The sequence below is a fragment of the Artemia franciscana genome, unplaced genomic scaffold (genome assembly GCF_032884065.1).
Source record: "Artemia franciscana unplaced genomic scaffold, ASM3288406v1 Scaffold_772, whole genome shotgun sequence".
Lineage (NCBI taxonomy): Eukaryota > Metazoa > Arthropoda > Branchiopoda > Anostraca > Artemiidae > Artemia > Artemia franciscana.
In genome coordinates this window covers 93,062-113,903 of record NW_027067775.1, presented here as the reverse complement: position 1 = coordinate 113,903, position 20,842 = coordinate 93,062, and the positions used below count along the sequence as shown (strand labels likewise).

Below are 20,842 nucleotides of genomic sequence, written 5' to 3'. Positions count from 1 at the left end.
AAGCAAGTCAATAGGAATAAAAACAAAATTTAATAATAAATTTTAAAAAGAAAAGAAAAGTTCCTTACTGTATCGTAATCATAAATAAACCAAAACAAACTAATATTTTGGAGAAGTTATTAGAAAATATTTCTAGGAGGGTTGAAAATCCAAACTCGTTTTTTTTTTTCTTTGGAATCTGCTTAAATTTGGTGAGGACCCCTTTGAGATCCTTCTAGTTGATCTTTGAGAAGAGTTCTAGCCCCCCCCCCCTCTAATAAATGCGCAAATAATCATAGCGGCTATGTAATTGGAAACCTCAGTGCAAATTACGCGCCATATCGGCTGAGAAATCTAACAGGATAACATGAAATGCAACGGTAGCTATTTCTACTAAATTTTGCTAAATATCAAATTTTCTTGTTTTATACTATATTTGGCATCAATCAAATTGTAGAAGCATACACTTGTAACTAGACTCTTCGATTCTCTTGATGCGTGCAATAGTTCATCAGTAGCTCTTCACGTATTGGTCTAGGATTCCATTTTAGGCTTTTCGATATATTGATATCTGAAAGTAATATAACACAGCGTTAGAAACGCATGCGAAATTTTAGTTTAAGTGTGCTTCAGCTAGTCTACAAAGCTTATTGTGATCTACAGGTTTACTAAATATCATTTAATTTCTTCACTTCAGTAAGCACAAAAATCAATCCGCGTAAAACTGGAAGAGTGCAACTGAACCAACGCAAAATTCAAAGAACACGATCTTAAAGCAAAACTATTCAAAGAACACGATCTTAAAGCAAAACTAACTTCAATCGTTGCAAAATGGAATCGATGCAGAACTATACCCGACAAAATTCAACCCGCAAAAACCCAGTCGGAAAATTCAACCCAAGAAAAACCCAGCCGGGAAATACAACCCACGAAAAACCCACCCGGGAAATTCAAGCCAACGAGCTCGACGCAGCAAAATTTTTGGTTTAATTCAGCTCCAGCTAGCCTACTGAACTTTTAAATACCTTTAAATTTCTTTAATCTTACTTTTCCTTCACTTCAGTACTCGTAAAAGCCAACCCACGTAAAGATCAAACCGTGAAATTGAACCCACGCAAAATTCAAAGAAAACGACCTTAAAGCAAAACAAACCTCCACCCATGCAAAATGAAATCCACGCAGAACTATAAGCGACAAAATTCAAGCCACAAAAACCCGCCCGGAAAATTCAACCCACGAAAAACCCACCCTGAAAATTCAAGCCAACGAACTCGACGCAGCAAAGTTTTTGGTTTAAGTCAGCTCCAGCTAGCCTACTGAACTTTTCAATACCTAAATTTCTTTAATCCCACTTTTCATTCACTTCAGTGCTCGTAAAAGCCAACCCACGTAAAGATCAAACCGTAAAATTGAACCCACGCAAAATTCAAAAAGCCAGGACTTCAAGTAAAACATACCTCGACCCAAGTAAAATGTAATCCAAGAGGAACTATGCACGACAAAACACAACCTACGAAAAGCTCACAAGGAGAATTCAAGCCAACGAATTTGATACACAAAAATTCAACCCACATAAAATTCTATTCTTGCACCAAACACGTAGGGGACTGTTACGTTAGGACCTCCCAAAAATATGGAAATTTTCCAAATGCTAAATATTTGTTATATAATTTTCCTCGAAACAAGCTCCTGCGCATATGTCTAGTTAAACACAGAAATATTCAGCTCATAAAAACTCAACCTACGGGAAATTTGAACAATGCAAAATTTCTACATCTATATTGGCCTACACTTATATTGGCTTCGGCATTATATTACAGGAAAAAACAAAACACTAACCAAATTGAAGAGCCCTAATATTGTTAATCCCTAAATCAGATTCGAAACAACATAAACACTATAAATACTTCTTACGTTTTAATCCGCCTTGATTTCCACCTAAACACAATTATTAATGAATGAACTCTATTACCCGTAAAAGTATAAAAAAAAACACAAAGTGCGGACTATTATAAATAAACAAAAACAAAAACGACAAACAGCCAGAAAAAAATTCAAACTAACAAAAGACAACATGGACTAATTAACCAGTATCAATATGGAAAAAAGGTTGCAGAGGATCGTAAATGTGAATAAAGTTAATAGTTTTTTCACATAAATCGTCACTGGAAGACTGAATCCGAGAAGGCACAGCTATTAAACCAAATCGAGCAATTATTTTTCTGTTTCGGTGCCATCTAAGAAACCGGAGGAGGAATTTGCAATATCTGAAATAAGCCCCACTTTCTTACGTAACAGATGAGCCATCGTCAATATCCACCATGATATTGCAATTGATAGAAATGTGTGCAAGATCTTCCTCTCCTGTCTGACTTCGGAGGTATATTTTAAGTTGCTTTAGTGTGCTAAATTTACGCTCTGTAGATGTCAAGGTAGCAGGGAGAATACATTAAAGAGTGAATGCATTTTTGATTGGAAAGTGAATTTCAATTATTTATTTTTAAATTTTGCCTCGTTTAATTCTGCACGGGCTAAGTCTTACCACCTTGAATTTTGCAAGAGTTAAATTTTGATAAATTTAAGCTTTGCTGCATGCGGTTTCACACTGGATTGATCTCTACTTTGTCATACAGGACTCGGGGTTCCGTCCCAGCTGCCCCAAGACTGGAATACAGGCTTGATACCTGACCCTGTAAAAAAGGCCCAGCAACTGAAACTTTCACAATCAACGACACTTTATGCGCCGTCTTTTCAACATTGTTGGGTTTAATTTTGCATGGGTTGATTTTGCTTCAATAGGGGCTTTGCTAGACTGGATTTTGCATGGGTCTAGTTTTTCAGGTTGAATGTCACCGGGGGATTTTAAATTTCAGGTCCAATTTCACAGTTGAATTTTTAAGTCAGTTAAGTTTTACATAGTTTGTATATTAAGTTGTTGAACTTTGCATGGGTCAAATTTTGACCAGTTGAATTTTGCAAGAACTGTTCACCTCAGCTACCCTCTTGAGTTTATTATAGGCAATACAATCCATAAATTCTATTTAATTTTCTAAACAGTCTACCTAAAATAACATTTGTTTTTGTTTTTACTGTCTAATAAGCGGATTTATCCCTATTTAAACTGTTATTTTTCGTCATGGAAAGGCAGCGTGATCTTCGATATTACCTAAATAGCCTACTAATGTAAACACGATACAGTATCTCAGTATAACACAAAAGGTTCACCAATAACAATCCTATACGTATTCAGCTACAGAGTTGGCAAACCCTCACTCTATTTATGACTTAACATCTCCTAAACTACTTAACGAAAAGCGTTTTTTTACATAAATTACCAAAGTCATAGAAAAAACACTCCTTGATTGCTCTTAGTATAACTATAACTATAACTACTTAGTATAACTATATAGCTTAGTATAACTATAACTATAAACAAACCTCTGTAATATTCTTAAACATTCATCACAATTTTAATAGGGCCTACTGTGTAATGAGACAAACAAACTCAAGGGAGAGAAAATATCCTGATAAAAAGGGAACAATTGAATTCACAGATCATGATGACCAAAATAGTTTCTCACGACATAAAAGATTAAGAAAATAAACATTGAGGCTGATTGAAAGATTGAGAATAGCCCTGTTTAGATTACACAGGGTTGTCACTGAGCGTAGATCCCAATTATACAAATGCGGTACTGAAACAGTTAGTCTTTGGGATGAGAATAGGTCGAAAATTAGTCAAATAGACCAGCTTACCAACAGTCTTCGAGAGCTGGAAACTTTAGTTAGGTCCACCGTGGCCACAGCTTAGATAACAGTACAGTTATGAAAACTCCTATCTTGTCCATGAGAAACTTTTAGTACAGAGCTCTGAACTTGGCGCCTCCTCCAAGCCCGCACTCCGACGCGTAGATAGTACTACAACACCAAAGGCGGGAATGCAATTTTGTTTTGTTTCATGCACAGCTTAGATATCAATGCCTGTTTCCTGTTACCAATTAGATACCAATACCAGTTTCCTGTCTCCAGCCGCTAGCATCGCTACCACGCACTGTGTTCCAAAAATAAATCGAGTTTTCATATTTGTATTGGTATCTAAGCTGTGACCATGGCCCTCTTATCAGCATGGTAGCAGCTTTCCAGACAAATATTTGCATTCTCCTGTTATTAGCTGAGAAATTATTTAGTAATCCATTTCTAAAATTAATCTAATTAATAATAATTACTAATCACTAATAATTAGTGATTACTAATTATTAGTTATTTCTTATTACTAGTGATTATTAGATTACTAATGTAATCTATTTGCATAAGTTATTTTACATAGAAATACGTTATGAACATCTTTACCGAAAATGGGTATGTATTAGATGCTGCTAAATGATGGTTGGTGATAATAAGGGTATATTCATCTCTGTGGTCTAGCATTCTCTATCGCAGAGAAGTTCGAGGTTTTATCCATATTAAAAAGCTTCCTTGGGTACAGCTTCTGCTCGATTACCAAGAGTGGGACCCTTTAATTTCAACAAATTGCAATTAAAATAGGTTGAAAATTACATTAATCGCAGAAAGGGAACTTGTCCTTAATCATAAGACTTTGTCTTTACCTTTCTGTTATAAGGGCGGAATGTCAATGTAGATCAGATTCAGATCTTGTAAGGAACAATTTCTCATATTTATTTAATGGTAAATTTCCCGTAATTATACCTTTTTTTAAATCTCTTTACATTTTTTTATTTCTTGTTTTTTTAGTAAATTTGTATTTTGTTTTTATTTTTTTTTTTTTGAATCTCTTGACTCATCAAAGAAAGGTGACATTTCTGCATATTAAAAGTTTACTTTTAGGACCTGACGATATTTCCTAAAGTTTTTTAATCCTAACTGAATAGTCTTAGGCTTCAACATTTACAGTATCGCTTATTATTCTTTTTTTTTTAAGCACGCTATAATTTCTTTCTTTTTTTCGTTCTATAAAATTCGTTGATAGAACGGAGTACAACGTAATTCCTTGCAGTTCAAGCTTAGACTTTCTAAAGTCTAACCTTAGACTTTTTTAAAGTAGAGAGAACAAGATTTTACCCTTTTTAAAACTATTCATAGGACTCTTTTTTGGATGGATTCAATGTCATTGGACTCTTTCCAATCCAGGAAACCCTTCCGATTTTCAGGTAAGCTAAATTTTAGCTCAATCAGACCACGTTGAGTGGGTAAAATATTAGTTAATTTTCAGCTTTCCCTTATAATTTTCTTATCCCTGATGAGTTTCACAACGAATTCTGAAAAGAAAACTCTCGGTTATTTAACTGTTATTTCAGGGCTAAAAAATTTATCCTATAGGGATTTCAAGATCCAGGAATTAGCAAGAGCCAAAATCTTCCAGGAAAATCAAATGTTCAGCTTTTCCTTATAACTTTCCTATTTCTGTAAAGTCTTTCTTATTCCTATAAATTTCTGATTGACATCAGAAATCAAGTAAGTGAAACTTTAGCTCAATCAGACCACGGGCAGAGATAAAATATTGGTTAATTTTAAGCTTTTTCTTATAACTCTTTCAGGTCTAAAGATATAAGAATATTTTTGATTATTCTTTGATTATTTTGATTATTTGAAAGCAAAATTTTTGATTATTTCCCTGTTATTTTCAGCGCTAAAAAAACTACACTGTAGGGATTTCAACATCAAGAAATTAGCACTTGCCAAAATTCATTGTCTCAAAAGCATGTACAGAATTTTACTTTATCAATTGTTGTTCAGCAGTCCAGATTAGTCATTATACTATCTGTCAAGTATTGTCAACTTTACGAAAGGTTTATTTGAAAAAAAAGGTAGAAATGGTGAAATAAGATATGGTGTTAAAGGTGAAAGTTTTGCCATTATAGCGGATATTAGAAAATACAGTGCCAAAAGATATGTAAATATTTTTCCAATTCCTTTCTTTTGGCTTGCTATATTAGCTTGATTTTTTTTAAAGAAATTTCTTGCCCAAAAAAAGTTTTCTAGGTCAAAATTGTATTGAAACTTTGGAACAAGTAAAATTGGAGTAGATTTTTTTCACTTGTTGATATGGCTAAGCATTATAGTACAACCATTATACTTGAATCCATTCATTTCATCGATTCTACGAAATTTAAAGCCATTTACTCAATTTTCTTTTCAGGTCTACCTTCAATTTCAAGCTTAAGGTTACGCGTAAAACAGGTAACCAAAGAAAAAAAATATTAAAAAAAAGAAAAAATAAACAAAATTCAATTAAAAGCCAAAAATTTAATTATTAAAACCAAATACCTAACAATCATAGAGCAAGTCGTTCGCCAACATCCGCGATTTGTACAAGATCAAAAAATTAGAACTGTCATTAGTGGATACTGGCAAACTATTTGCTACTTTTATTTGTATAGCATGTTTCCTATAAGAGAGACCAACCGCAAAATATTTCATATATTATAGATTCAACAATGCACTATATATTCAATTTTACCAAAGGTCAGTGCCCTTCAGAGTAAACATAGGCGTATAAGCCTAGGGTTTCACCCAGTACATAAGGAAACATTTAAGAAAAGAGTTATAACTTCATCATACGCAGAATAATCCCAGTTAACATATTTTGCAGGAGGAGAACCTCTATCTTTTTTTTATTGTTGTACATTTTTTTTTTATTCTGGAAAACAAACATGGATTCAACTGCACATTTCCGTTTTCAAAGAATCTATACATGTTATTAAACATTTTTTTTTTTATGTCCAAGCTATAAGGCTACAGTTCAAAAAGAGTAAGGCACAAAGAAAAGAACAGCTTTTTCCAAACTTCAGCAGTTGTTTTAAAGATTAATAAAACTTTCAGGAAGGGACCTAATGCATATGCTTTAAATTCCATTGGTTTATTTTCTACACCCAAAGGTGTTTCAAGTTCTTACATCCGGGTTTTCCTAATTATAATATTTGGAGCCAAGGGCATATCCAGGATTTGGTTAGGGGATAAAAAAGTTACGGAATACACCAAAATTCACTCATATGCACTTTTTTTACTTTTTACAAGTCAAAAAATCGGAGGGGGGAGAGGTGTTCAAACACAGTACCCCCCCCCCTGGATACAGCCTTGATTGGAACGTAATATGAAGACAGGTGAAGTATTGTTTTAGCCTGAAAAAAATCAGTCTTTAGTTATTACTTGCATTTATGATGTTAAATCTTCTGTTAGTAGCACCAGAAAAGCAGTCACAAATATCCTACCATGCTAATGATTCATTTTTGCTCTATAGGGTAATCTTAGAGACATATTCAGCAACAATGACAACAAAATGCTTAACTTAGTAATACCTTTAACTTGGTTTATGGTTTAATATTCTATAACTCTTCCATTAACCTATCCATTTTTTCATTGTGATGTGCCATTTTCTTTTAAAGTAGCAATGCAACATTTTTTATATAAATTCAAAAATTAGGCATACTGAGAAAAAAGTTTACCTGTAGTCTTTGGTGCTAGTGTAATTAAAGGCAAAAAACATCAATTACCAATAAATTCAATACGACCCTTCCTCTGCTCACACCCCTTGAAATATCAAACAAAAAAATAACAAATAACAACAATATGAAAATATTCAAAAGAATAAGAATAAAATAAGTAAATATAAAAATGAATATTTAATCCTTTAGATAAATACATTTTAAGACCAAACTGGCTACACAAGATGTATGAAACAAAGAGAAGAAAGGATATAATAGAAGAAAGAATAGAAGAAAGGCTTTTTAATATGCAAGTGAGGCTCTACGTCAAGATCGAATTCTGAGACGCAGAGAAACCGATGAATCTGAGACACTCACTCCTCCTGTTGTTAAAGATAATGCTTTCTGATTTCATTATTTTAGCTACCACCCCCTTAAATCTCCATTCGTTATAAAAATCTATATAAATTAGAGATAGCTAAACGGTCGCAAACAACTTATACTAACTCAACAGGCTTGTGATCCAGGTGCACACCCCTGTTGCTATTCAATTACGATTCGATACAGATAGTTGGGTTAGAGGAACTTACTTGGCAGCTCTGGACACTTGCTAACTCAACAGGCTTGTGATCCAGGTGTACACCCCTGTTGCTATTCAATTACGATACGATACAGATAGTTGGGTTAGAGGAACTTACTTGGCAGCTCTGGACACTTGGTAAAGGCCAGTGAGTCCAACAAAGAAATTGACTGCAAATAAAGACCAGTTCTTGGGAATGATCACCAGTGAATATCGAGACCAAACAAAGCCAGTACACATTAAAGCGCCTGCTTGACTTATGCTAATTTTTTCAGCTGGTCTGCTGAAGTCACTTAAACCCGCAATCACCAAACCCTGCCAAAATTAAATGTTTTATTATTTGTAACAAACGAAATAAAATTTCGTTTCGTTTTTTTTAATTCAAATAAAAAAAACTTTTTGGGTACCTCAAACTTTAGATGCAAGAGGGTGGCAACTGTCGAAGGCAAAAATCTCTAGTCTTGGTTAAAATACAAATTACTAATCAATTGAGACTGAACCATACCAGTAAAGAAATTTTCAGATTTTTGTTAATGGTGCAAAATAGAGTCCTTTCAAAAATACACCAAGTCACATCACTGCGTTGAAATTTCCAATCCTTATTTCAGAATCCAACCACTATCCAAATTTTCAATTTGTCAGACTCTGTTCACATTTTACCACTTTCAGAATCCAACTACTATTCAAATTTTTCAATTTGTCTGAAAAAAGATTTTCAGGTAGCAAGAAAAAACAAATTTTAATGTTTAGTGCATTAGGACATGAAAGCATGTTTTTAATGTTTTAAATATCAACGCTTAACTTTTTATCTTAAACTTCGTAACCCACTTCAATAAAGACTGAAAATCCCTGCATGATTCAGGTTCAAAGAAGCCTCTCAATAAAGCTAATTAATTGTTCTCATTAAACCCTCAAAAGCTAATAATCAATAGACATTTAAGGTCTAACATAAACGATATAAAGCATTTATAAGTTTAACATAAGATAAATTATATCAATATAACTATAATATAACTTATTCTAAAATTTACAAAGATCTCTTTATAAAATACATTGTTTGGCAGTATCGCCCCTCTCCTTATGGTTAGTTTCATTTTAATTTTGGAAATACTCTACCAGCTTTACTCTTAGTATGACGTTATGGCCTCTGACTTGATTCCACTGCCAGTAAATTTCGTTTTTTTCTTTCTTACAATGTGTCTCCATCTGATTCGCAAACTCACCATTATAACCTAAAGCCAAAAAGTAGGAAAACATTCCTCTTCCATTTAACCTTGTCCCACGCGTTTGATTTAACCAACTCTCAAGAGATCTCCAAAGATTCTAAGATATTTGTTTATGGTTTTATAGCCACCCTAATCGGGGAGGTCACCTTGCTTGATTTTAGAAGAACTACTTCAGATAAACAGTCAGAAAGAAGTGCTCAACTTGCCTAGGCAGTTCTTCCGCCAGGAGCGGATCCAGGGGGTCGCGGGTTCGGAGCCCCATTCCCCCCCCAAAAAAAAATTAATGGCACCCTCATTTGACTCTTTTCTTTTTTACAAACAAACTTGTTAATTTTTGTCAATTGTTCGTGCCCTTGTTACATTACCCTCCCCTCAGGTTTTTGCTCTAGAGTCGCCTTTTTTTTTCACAGTAAACATAATAGGTGGGATCAATACACTTTTTTCATAATGAGTCAAACAGAGAGTAGGCCAAACTAATAGCAGCCATATCTTCAGTAGTTGTAATATGGCAAGATAAGAAAAAATAAACAACAGCACCACTTTTGCTGCAACACGGGGCACCTTAATAGAAACAAATTCAAACTTCGAAGACAATTAGATAACGAGTTTACCAATTTGCATTTCAAAAGAAAAAAAAAATAAGACCAGAAAATTCCTTGTGAATAATAATAAGCCAGAATTTCTTTCTGTAAAAACTGAAGGACATGTGTTAAGATTGTGGCAGGTTAAGCAGGCTCGCTAAATTCAAACTTGTACTAGTGACGGAATTTGGAATTCTATGCCCTCTCCCTTATTCAAAATGTCTGAAGAGATATGTGCGGCATTTTAGAAAAATTAACTAATTGAAAAGCCCAATACCTCTAGAAACTTCAATTTTTAATATGCCTTTTTAGGGTGCGATTGTAGATTTAGGGCTTTCCAAAATCTGTTCACATAGTTTTCAGTCTCAGTTTCCAGAAACGCAAACAGGATAGGACGGAGTCTTCGGCCCTTTTTGCTCATAACCTCCTTAAAATCTTTTTCCACGTTGTCATATAATTTGATGTTTACAGCTTTCATATAATTCGCCTGTATTCATGCTATTTCCAAATGTATCTTTCTCTGAGCAAAAAGGTATGCTTTCCCCAATCACCTTATATCCTTGCTACACACGTATGCAAAAGAAGATGAAGAGCTTTCAGCCTTTCCATTATTTTAAATTTCCTGATTTTTAAAATCCGCTCACAAAATTTCCCATATTTTCATACAGCTCATCTGTTTCTTGCACTTTTTCAAACCCCATCCCCTCCCCCCAAAAAATGAGTAAACACTGCAACCCTACACTAATGAGGTAAAATAGAAACAATACTATCTAAGACAATTTCCGTTTAAATGGCATATAATGTGCCTTTTATTAGTGGCATCTATCTTTGCATTTTTATTTTCAAAATTAGATGGCGATAGTGTATATCTTGAAATGATGAACTTTCAAAATCTCTAATTTGTGTTAGTGTGAATATCACTATACCTTGCGATGACGTAGTGGACAAAGCTGCACCTTCTGAGCGAAATTTGGCAGGTTCAACCTCACGTGTCGCAAGGAAGTTGTGGAAAGACAAATTACCAGTCTGGTTTACAACATAAATGGATTCCACACAGCTAAGCTTCACCTTCTAAATATCGCTATAAATTACGTGGATATTTTCTAGTTAAAAACACAAATTTATTGATGAAGAGCAGGGATTAAAAAATTCTCTCTGTAAATACCAACAACACAATTAACATATTGTACAAGACATATATAGTGTATTTTTCAATAAAACGCTAAAACAAAGATTATTGTAATAAGTAACACAATGATCACCAATTATATGTTAAATATAATTGACGAATACATATTTACCTGAACACCAAATACATATACTTTAAATACATATTAATATTAAAAAGTAAATCAGATGAAATTACAAATTTTGATCATGGTAATTCATTTTCACACTTTAAAAAGAAAGCTAAAAAATATTTGAAGAATTAAATATTTATTTGTACTATTATTATGCTTTTGAATATGTTGATATGATTATTATTTATTATATTTTTGTTTTTTATTATATTTGTATTATATTTTGATATATCAAGGGGTGTGAGCGGAGAAAGAGTCGCATTAAATTTACTGGTAACTGATGGCGGTTCAGGATTGAAATTTGAAAAGACAAGAGGCCATGCTGTATTTATAGTAAGGGCCCAAATCATCAAAGGTCCCAAACGTGCATCAATACACAAGGAATTGTGTTAAGCATACTTTGTATCTTTGTTTTTGAAATTAAAACTCGTGTTGAGCTTTGAAACTTGCAGTTGTTACTTTTTTTTTCATTCTCTTTTGAAATATGAGCTTATTGTTATTGATTTACGCTGATGTTTTAGAAATAAACCTGAATTCCAAGAAATCAAAATTATGACAACATGCAAAGTAGATTAACAATTCCATACCATAAATTTTAACTAGCATAAGTTTTCCTTCTTCACCTTTATATTTAGTTGATTTCCTAATTAGTAATTCTCACAAATTTCAAAAATCCAACAATTTGTTGCAGAGGGTTAGCACTAAATCTTTACTCATTCAACTGGTGCATTATTATTGTATGGAGACGCACGTAGGAGTCTAGAGGAAAAATAGAGTTTATCCAGATGGTTTACTTCAGGGGAGAAGATCATACGGATGCAGAAATTAGGTTTCGGGTTCACAATTTTTGAGGGGAGGGGAAGGGGTCAATCTTGAGGAATCCTTACACTGCTCTGCTAAAGTGTGGAGTGCAAACCAATCAAATGTCACAATATATTATCTGAATAACTTCCCAAAGTTGCGATTATCATTAATTTGACTTCTAGCAAAAAGATCTTCATTTCCGAATTTTCATAGCAATTGAAATCTTAATATGAACGAAAATTTTATTTAATTCCTGAAGTAGAATCTAGATTCAAATTAAAGTAGACAAAAACAATGATTAATGAAAAAAAAAACGTTTTGCCAAAGTAAAGATATTCTGGCTTCTATGCAATGTGCTCAGTAGAATAGCAGATGAATAGCAGAGAAAGTATTTTGAAAACCCCTCACTATTGTCTAATTTAGATTCTGCGTTCATTCCTGACAGCTCCATTTGCATAATGCAATTACTTCTCAATTATTAAAGTAATATTTAAATAAAATTTGAAATATTATCAAATATTTGATTTTTTTATTAATTATTATTTTTTAATTAATTTCATTATTTATTTAATATTTAAATTTAATAGTTAAATAAAGTAATATTTTAATAAAGAATTATTAAAGTAATAATTCAATTACTTTGCATAATTCAATTACGGTTCATTATCTCAAGATAATGAACCGCTTATCATTTCAAATTTTACCAAAACTTTAAACTAAATTAATACTAAGCCTAGGTAGGTCAAGCTGACATGCTATACAAGCCTACTTTTGCTTTATTTTCAAGTCTTATCTCCTCAAATTCGTAGGCTGTTTCAGACATAGTTTTGTTCGGTGTAATCTTCTAGGGCTTAGAAATAGGGGGATATGACCAGGAAGAAGCCTTCCAAGTACAAAATTTAGCCTCAGAATCAATTCCTGGGAGTTCTATTCGTCAAACAAAACTCTTATCCAAGATAGCCTAAAATGTAACCTATACTTTTAACTTATTTACCATTATGCCTAGGTAGGTAAAGCTGACAAGCCAGGCTAGCCTTAGCTACTAATCCTATACTTTTAAATGCTCTTCCCTTGGTTTTCATAGTCAGATTTACTATTCCTGTTAGTTTTTTTTCCCAGTACTCTACTGGAATGAATTACTCGTCAATCACTTACTATTAATTTTCAAATATTCATTTATTATATTTTTGTCTTCCAAGATCTTCTATAGCTTTAATTAGCAATTCACTGTTGAAGCTAAAACTAACCAAATTCAGGTTATTTTTGAAATACGGTAAAAAAAAACCTCAAAATTGAATGACAGTACAATAATTGCCTGAAAGAACATATATATAAGCTATTTCACTCGCTGCTCATTGCTGAAATTTTATAAGAATTTAAACAATATTAATTATTAATAATTTAAATAATATTAACTATAACATGTATAATTATTTATAAATTAATTACAAATAGTGTTTACACTTTTCATCTTTTCTTGGCGTTAAAATTATGTTATTGATTATGGTATGATTTTAAAATTATGGCAGATATTGTATGGTAAAATTATGGTATGATTTTTGAAAACAGGATACATTTTTGGAAAGTGGTCAGACAAGGATATGCTTTATTAAGGGGTCACACAAAAGTATTTAGTTCCCGTAAGAGAAAACAAATTGACTTCAAAAGAGAGGCTTCTTCTTTGAAAGGGGAGCGGCCTAGCCCCTATCCTCATCTCTTGAAAGAGATGGGCTACATTTGTGTCGCAAAAAAGATAGAAAGTTCTTTTTCTTTTGTATTGACCTCCTATAAATTTATTATTTGTAGCAAAATGTCTAACAAATTGAAATTGCAGAGTTAAAATTATTGGAAGTACTAAAAAGAAAATCTAGACTGTGATCTTTTTTGTGATCATAGTCTAGATTATGATCACAATCTAGACTGTTTTCTAGATTTTCTAGTCTGCTGTGAAAACCAAATTTACTCTCCCATCAGCGATCTATTTAGAGAAACTACTCTATAGATACAATTGATGAAAACGACATAGTTGACACAGCACAATTGTTTTATTTTTGGAGAAGTATCAGACACACCTTGGGGTAGAGCACATATATGATTGTTCACCATAAATCCTTTAAAGCCATAAATCCTTATTATTTGCCTTTCTATATTTTGAACTTGCATTACTTAATTGTTCATATTGTCATTTAAATATATCTTTAAAAAATTTGTGAACTGATCGTTTTTTAAGTATAGAAAATATTAATTTTGATAAACATAAGACAATGAGAAGAGAAATCCTCCATGTAGACAAGTAAAGTACTTGCTCTTAAGAAAATTTCTTACTAAAAAGAAAGAGTTTTCTTCAGCATTTTAGAAAGAAGAACAGCTTAAACAAGTCAATTAACATTAGAAAAACTAACGGCTATAGGAAATTCATTCTGATAAATTACTCAATATGTACATACCCATTTAAAAAGAGGACACCAAAAGAAAACAGTTTGAGGTCCTGAAAAAGAATAGAAGTTAATATCCAAGACTCCACACTTTAACATCAACAAGGGGGGGGTCCTTACTATAAAACCATAGGCCAACAACTGAAAACTTATCAGATAGCAAGCTAAAATGCAGATTTTCAGACCTAAGATTAGGAATTTGGGCCTAAATTTTTTCCAACTGTACTCCATAATTCCCCCTCTCTAAGAAATAAAATATAGAAACGCGAAAAAAGGGCGTTTTTAATCCTTTTTTTTTGGGGGGGGGGAGGGTAAGGACCTTACCCCCCCCCCCTCTGTCAGCTATGGCAGAGATATAGGTGTACACATTGACTAGTCTTGGGAGAGGTGTATTATCAGGTATTTTTAGCAGAAAATTTTTCTTAGGACAGAGATCAGAGGACTCTTCTAGGGGGGATAGAATTAAAAATACAAGGAAATACTAATTTTTATGCTAACTGTTTCTTGGGGGTTCTTTGTACCATCCTTAATGATAAGGGTTCGTCTGTTTTCACTTAATCTTGCATATTTTTGCCTGTTTCAAAAAGTTATACAAGTTAAAAACAAAATATAAACTAGTTATTTGCACCTAATGTGATTAGTTAAGTGATTAAATAGAAGGTTAACCAAAAACCTAAATAATACAACCTAGAATACGTGTAACAATTTATACGGTTCAAGTTTTTAACATAAAATAAAACTGTTTTTATTTCTGACAGGATATGTCATTATCTTTAAGGTAAGCAATTCCCTATATATATTTTGTAGGCTGGCTAATTTCTTTTTTTTTTAATTGGTTGAGTCTAAATGAAAAATTCAAAAATATGGATGACAAGCACAGGACAATGGTCAATGTGAAAAAGCATAGTTTGTTTTAGGCATTTTTTTTTTCAGTTATGTCTGAGCTATAAGGCTCAAATAAAAAAAAACAATAATAAGATAAAATATCTAATAAACATAAATATAAAATTAATTAAAATAACGAATATATAACAAATAATATAATATAAATAAATTATTGTAAAAGATGAATATATCAAATGGAAAAAATAAAAAAATAGAAAAGAACACTTTTTTCCTAACTCTGAAAATAGTTTTGACAGGTAAATGAAACACTCCAGAAGAGATATAATGTACAAAAATACACCTAAAGGTGTTTCAAGTTCCTACAACCAGGCTTCTCTACTTATAAGGTTTGGAGCCATTTTTTCTAAAAATATTAAGGAAAGTTTATCCAGATAGGAATTGTTCACACTTAGGGAAGGCAAGGTGATTGAGACAGAAAAGACCATCTCAAACTATTTGGGCATCAGTGCAGTTTGTCTGGTCTTCTGAACTTGATTTTTTTTTTTTTTTTTTTTTTTTTTTTTTTTTTTTTTTTTTTTTTTTTTTTTTTTTTTTATTCAGAAGATACCTATGAATTGGTTTGAAGAAAGAAAATGATCAAAATACAGAGTTTTTAAGCCCAAACAAAAATACTGGAAAAACACACAAAGCAACTATTTCAAGAGGACACCACCTCTCTTCATCAGTGCAAACAAAATAATATACTCAGGGAAAATACCAAAGAAAAAAAGACAAACATGGAAAGTCAATGTGAATAAACTAGGAACCAATGAAAAAAAACATTAAAAGATAAATAAAATTCAATAAAAGCCAAAGATTGAAGGAATTAAAGCCAAATACTTGACAACCATAAAGCAAGTAATTTACCAACATCTGCAATTTGCACAAAATACAAAATAACTGCCAATAATGGATACAAGCAAACTGTTTGCTGCTTTTGTTTGTATAGCTTTTGTAGTTTTTATACACTTTTTTTTATACTTTTACACTTATTCATATATTATTTTATGTACTTTTTAGTTTTCTATAAGGGTGGGGAACCAAAAAATATTTGCATATATATATATATATAAGCCAATGGTTTCACCAGTACAGAAGGAAACATGTTAAGAAAACAGCTATTATTTCATAATACGCAGAATAATCCTAGCTAACACATTTTGCAGGGGGAGAACCTTTATCTTTACTTTCATTGTTGTACAATCTTTTTTCAATTCTGAAAAACAAACATGGATTCAACTGCATTTTTCTGTTTTCAAATAATCTATACATGTTATTAAACATTTTTTTTCATGTGTCCAAGCTTAAGGCTACAATTCAAAAAGAATAAGGCACAAAGAAAAGAATAGCTTTTTCCAAACTCCAACAGTTGTTTTGATAAATTAATGAAACTTTAAGAAAGGGAGCTAATGTATATGCTTTAAGTTCCATTGGTTTATGTTCTACACCCAAATGTGTTTCAAATTCTAACATCTGGGATTTTCTAATTATAAGATTTGAATCCAAGGGCAAATTCAGGATTTGGTTAGGGGGGAGGGGACAAAAAAAGTTACAGAGTACACCAAAAATCTATTTATATACAGTCAGAAAAAAAGAGGGGGAGAGGCATTCAAACACAGTATCCTCCCCCAGTATACAGCCTTGATTGGAACATAATATGAAGACAGGTGAAGTGCATATTCTGTTAACCTGAAAAAAGTCAGTCTTTAGTTATGAATTTGCATTTATGTTGTTAAATCTTCAATTAGTAGCACTAGAAAAGCAGTCACAAGTATCCTACCATGCTAATGATTCATTTTTTCCTCTTTAGGGTAATCTTAGAGACATATTCAGCAACAATGACAACAAAATGCTTAACTTATTAGTCTTTAATTAATTCAGGTTTCATTGGTTTATGGTTTAATACTCTAGAACTCTCCCATTAAATTATCCATTTTCTTTTAAAATAATAATGGAGCATTTTTTTATACAAATTCAAAAAATAGGCATGCTGAGAAAAAAAAAATGAATTTCAAAATCAATTTTAACCAAAAAATAAAACTGGATTTCAGAGCAACATTAGAACAATTAATAATGTACAAAAGATTTTTGTATCTGTAAGATGGTCCCCTTTAGGGATAAAATCATTAAGGCTGAAAGCACCTATTGAGAGGATGCATATTTTTTTCATGACAAAGTGAAGGAGCAAAAGCAACCATTTACCCAAACCTCAGTAAGTCATTTTCCTAAATTTGAGCTGAGTTCTAAGCCAAAATTAATTTTTATTCAAGGCCAGGACCTAGAGCCTTTAAAGCATCACAAGTACAGTAAACAGCTGCTTTCTTGAAAAGCCTTCTATAATATCTTATAGACAAAATTGGTGAATTAACCTTTTAGAAATCTTGAGAAATTAATATCTAGGCTCTTTCCTCAAAGTTGTATTTGCCTACTTCTTCTAGGCAAATACTTTTCTTTTCTAGTTTTTCTACTTTTCTTAAAGATATTAAGGAAAGTTTGTCTAGAAAACAATTATTCAAGGCAAGGAGGCTGAGACTGGGAAGACCATCTCAAATCTTTATTCAACCTCCTCAGGAGTTTGAGTCAGGAGGATGTTGCACTCATGCACTGACACCTCCAAATTTTATTTGGGTACCAGTGCAATATGTCTGCTCTTCTAGACTCAACAGTATAATCAAAAAGTCATACTTTATTACATTGAGGAGATTACAATATTTTCCAAAGTATCTTCCAATTTAGATATATCACACGACCCCTCTCCCCCTAATGTTTGCAAATAGCCCTAGGCTAAAATTAAAGTGGAAGTATCTTTGAAATCCCAATTAATAAATTGATAATATTTTTTTTTGAAGTTATGGTACAGGATAGATTGCATAAAAATGAAAGTATATACAATTTGATTCTCATTTCAGTATTTTTTTTCTAAATATAATACTCACTGTTGTTGCCATTGCATCCTGGGCCACCACTACCCTAAAAGGGTCTGATATAACCCTAGGCCTATATACAGAAGTTTGCCAATTTTTTTAATTGGCTTTGTGAATCATTTTTGATGAGAATTAGTCACAAAACAAATATGAACCCACCCTTCAACAAATTTATTGCATATATCCTATGGCTACATTTGGTCAAACTAGGGGGGAGATAGCCTACTTTGCAGATTTAGTTCTTTTACTTGAATAGAGTGGATTCAGTTCTTCAACTTGCATAACATTTTATTTAAAAAATCACAAGCTAATATTCAGGGAGCAATCTACAGAGTATTTTCTTAGTTTAAGTTAGATGTTTCTTAAAAATAATGGCAATTTAGAAGATTTCTTTTTTTAATGATTTTCTTAGTTTATAGGCTTTATCCAGTTTATCATTTTGTAAAAACTTCAATTTGGTTCTAATTAGTGTTTATAGTTCAGTTAATAAACAATTTATGCCTGGAGCACCATTTGATATTCATCAATTAGTTTTTTTTGGAACATAGCCATTTTCCCATCAAGATTTTTTAAACTACCAATATCAGATCAATCTTCAGTATTTAGCCACATACCAAAAGAAAGAAGACCCAAATTTTGAAGAGGCCAACAAGTGCCATAAGTTATTGAGAAAGAATGCTTAAAATTTGAGGAGGGGAATGAAAGAATAGGTGATAACTCCTGCCTAATGGGGGCAAAGCTGAGGGAGTTGTGAAACTGAAAACAATTTTGTTGTACTTCATTCAAGCAGAAGATCTATTTTGCAAGGTTTTACTTTTATTACACACATACTTTTAAAAGTCATCAAAGGTAAGGCACTCTAGAGGGAGAAGGATTGAAAGTGGGTACTTTAAAATACCTTCTCAGGACATACTTTAGTTTGTAGATTCATCCCTGAAAGTTTCATTTTCCTAACCTATACCCTTTCTGAGATAACAAGAAGTCAATTAACTAGAATTTTACCTTTTCATATATAGTAAATATATCATTTTAAATAGGTCCAAGTTCACCAAAGGTCAGTGTCCTTTGGATGGAGTAAACATAGCCTAAATTGTTCTGAAGACCATTCTTGGTTATAATATAGGCTCAGGGCCTATTCATGAAGATTCCATGGACCTTGCTCAGTTATTATTTAAGTAAGCAAAAAGGACCTCATCATGAAATTTAACAAAATAAAGGTAGGCCTAGTAGCCTATCTTAAAAAGCTGTGAATTTAGTGGAAAAGAATAGGGTTACTCTTACAGAGACAAATCTAAATTACCAGCTGGATGTTTCCATAGTGGCATAAGTTTTTGTGGGACAAATCTTTCGATAGCTGCCATAGATGACCGATACAAGACAGACATTTTTGGACTCTAACTGGAATTAAGGAACCTTTTCCGTGTGTAATTTTCTAGCTAGCTAAGTAAGGAAGTGAATATTAAAAACAAAGTAGATGACGCTCAACTCATTCAATCTCATGAACCGAAAAAATCCGGAACACACTTATTACCCTGAGTTCCCATTGTAGTCCAGGACTTTTAGGGTTTGACCCGGACAAAATTGCAATATAAACGAAAATGGTACCAAAATGATCAGAAGAAAATTCTGTACAACATACTAAAAGTCCCCATAAATCCGAGTGGGGCGAGTACCCGAAAAACAGGGGAAATGCGGGGGAAAATGGGAAAAATGCCGAACATGCCCAGAAAATAGTTTAAAGTGAGTTTTCTGGGGTTTTCACATACGCTGATTACGAAATTGACATCTAAAATTCAGTATAGAAAAAGAGTACTACGGAAAACGGGGGAACAGGGGAAAGAGGGGAGAAAAGAGAAGAATACAGGGTAGGGGTAGAAAGCGGTTTGAAAGATATTTTCTGGGGTATTCCTATCTGGTGATTACGAAATTGAGAAATAAAATGATATAAAAAATTGATTAACATAAAACAGGGAAATGGGGGGGAGGGGAAAAGGGAAATATACAGGGTAGGGGTAGAAAGCATGTGGAAATGTGTTTTCTGGGGTTTTTCTATCTGCTGATCACGAAACTGACCCCTAAAATGAAGGAAAGAAAACGAGAACCATGAAAACCGAACAAAACTGGAGGAAACAACGGAAAAGGGGAAGGGAGGCCTGACTCCTGAGCCAGCTGCTAATGGCTAATAAGTAGGCCTATGGACAAAATAACTCGCTTAAGTATCAAACTTGTACTTTCTTGAATCACAGACATTTCTTACAACCATTTGAATTACTAAACATAAAGAAAACAACCGCTTGGCAGTTATATATAAAATGGCTATTATATGTAAAATTTGCACTTTCGAAGGCAGTATAGTTGACTTGAAAAACACAGCATTGATATCACTAGTCGAGCTCCTCGTCTTCGACAATCTCGTTGTCCCTGTTCAAACAGTTGATACCCTGACATTCTCCGCACGCGAACGTACACGCTAATCCATTTTTCTTGCAGCTGCATCGCGAGTTCTCGCAGCCTGTCTTACAGTTGCATCTCACGACACTCAAAAGAGTCTGAGGTGCGGGCAACAAATGGGTCATCACAGGTGAGTATTTATGGTCTCTGAGGACCCAACCCCAGTCAGCCGGGTCGAGGTCAGCTGGTTCCCCTTTCCAACGGGATACCTGGAGGCGCACTCGCTGGGAGTGG

General features: G+C 33.0%; 1 protein-coding gene and 1 long non-coding RNA gene across 3 annotated transcripts in view; one reads left to right on the top strand and one right to left on the bottom strand.

The window, feature by feature from the left end:
* Positions 1–394: 394 nt before the first annotated feature.
* Positions 395–19,606, bottom strand: LOC136043645 (mitochondrial pyruvate carrier 2-like). 2 transcript variants are annotated; one of them, XR_010621677.1, is made up of 4 exons: positions 19,458–19,606; positions 14,361–14,401; positions 8,012–8,316; positions 395–550 (listed from the first exon to the last, which is right to left on the bottom strand). XR_010621677.1 is itself a non-coding variant. In XM_065728543.1 (4 exons), exons 1-4 carry the CDS (start codon positions 19,540–19,542, stop codon positions 514–516), a joined length of 360 nt encoding a protein of 119 aa, XP_065584615.1. In that variant the 5' UTR covers positions 19,543–19,606; the 3' UTR covers positions 395–513. The 2 variants fall into 2 exon arrangements, 1 of the variants encoding a protein (XP_065584615.1); XM_065728543.1 differs by having other exon boundaries at positions 8,120–8,316.
* The window catches only part of LOC136043646 (uncharacterized), a 43,689-nt gene continuing 27,789 nt past the window's right edge, over positions 4,943–20,842 (top strand). Inside the window, exon 1 of the long non-coding RNA XR_010621678.1 lies at positions 4,943–5,147. This is a non-coding gene — a long non-coding RNA (uncharacterized LOC136043646). The remainder of the gene's footprint in view (positions 5,148–20,842) is intronic.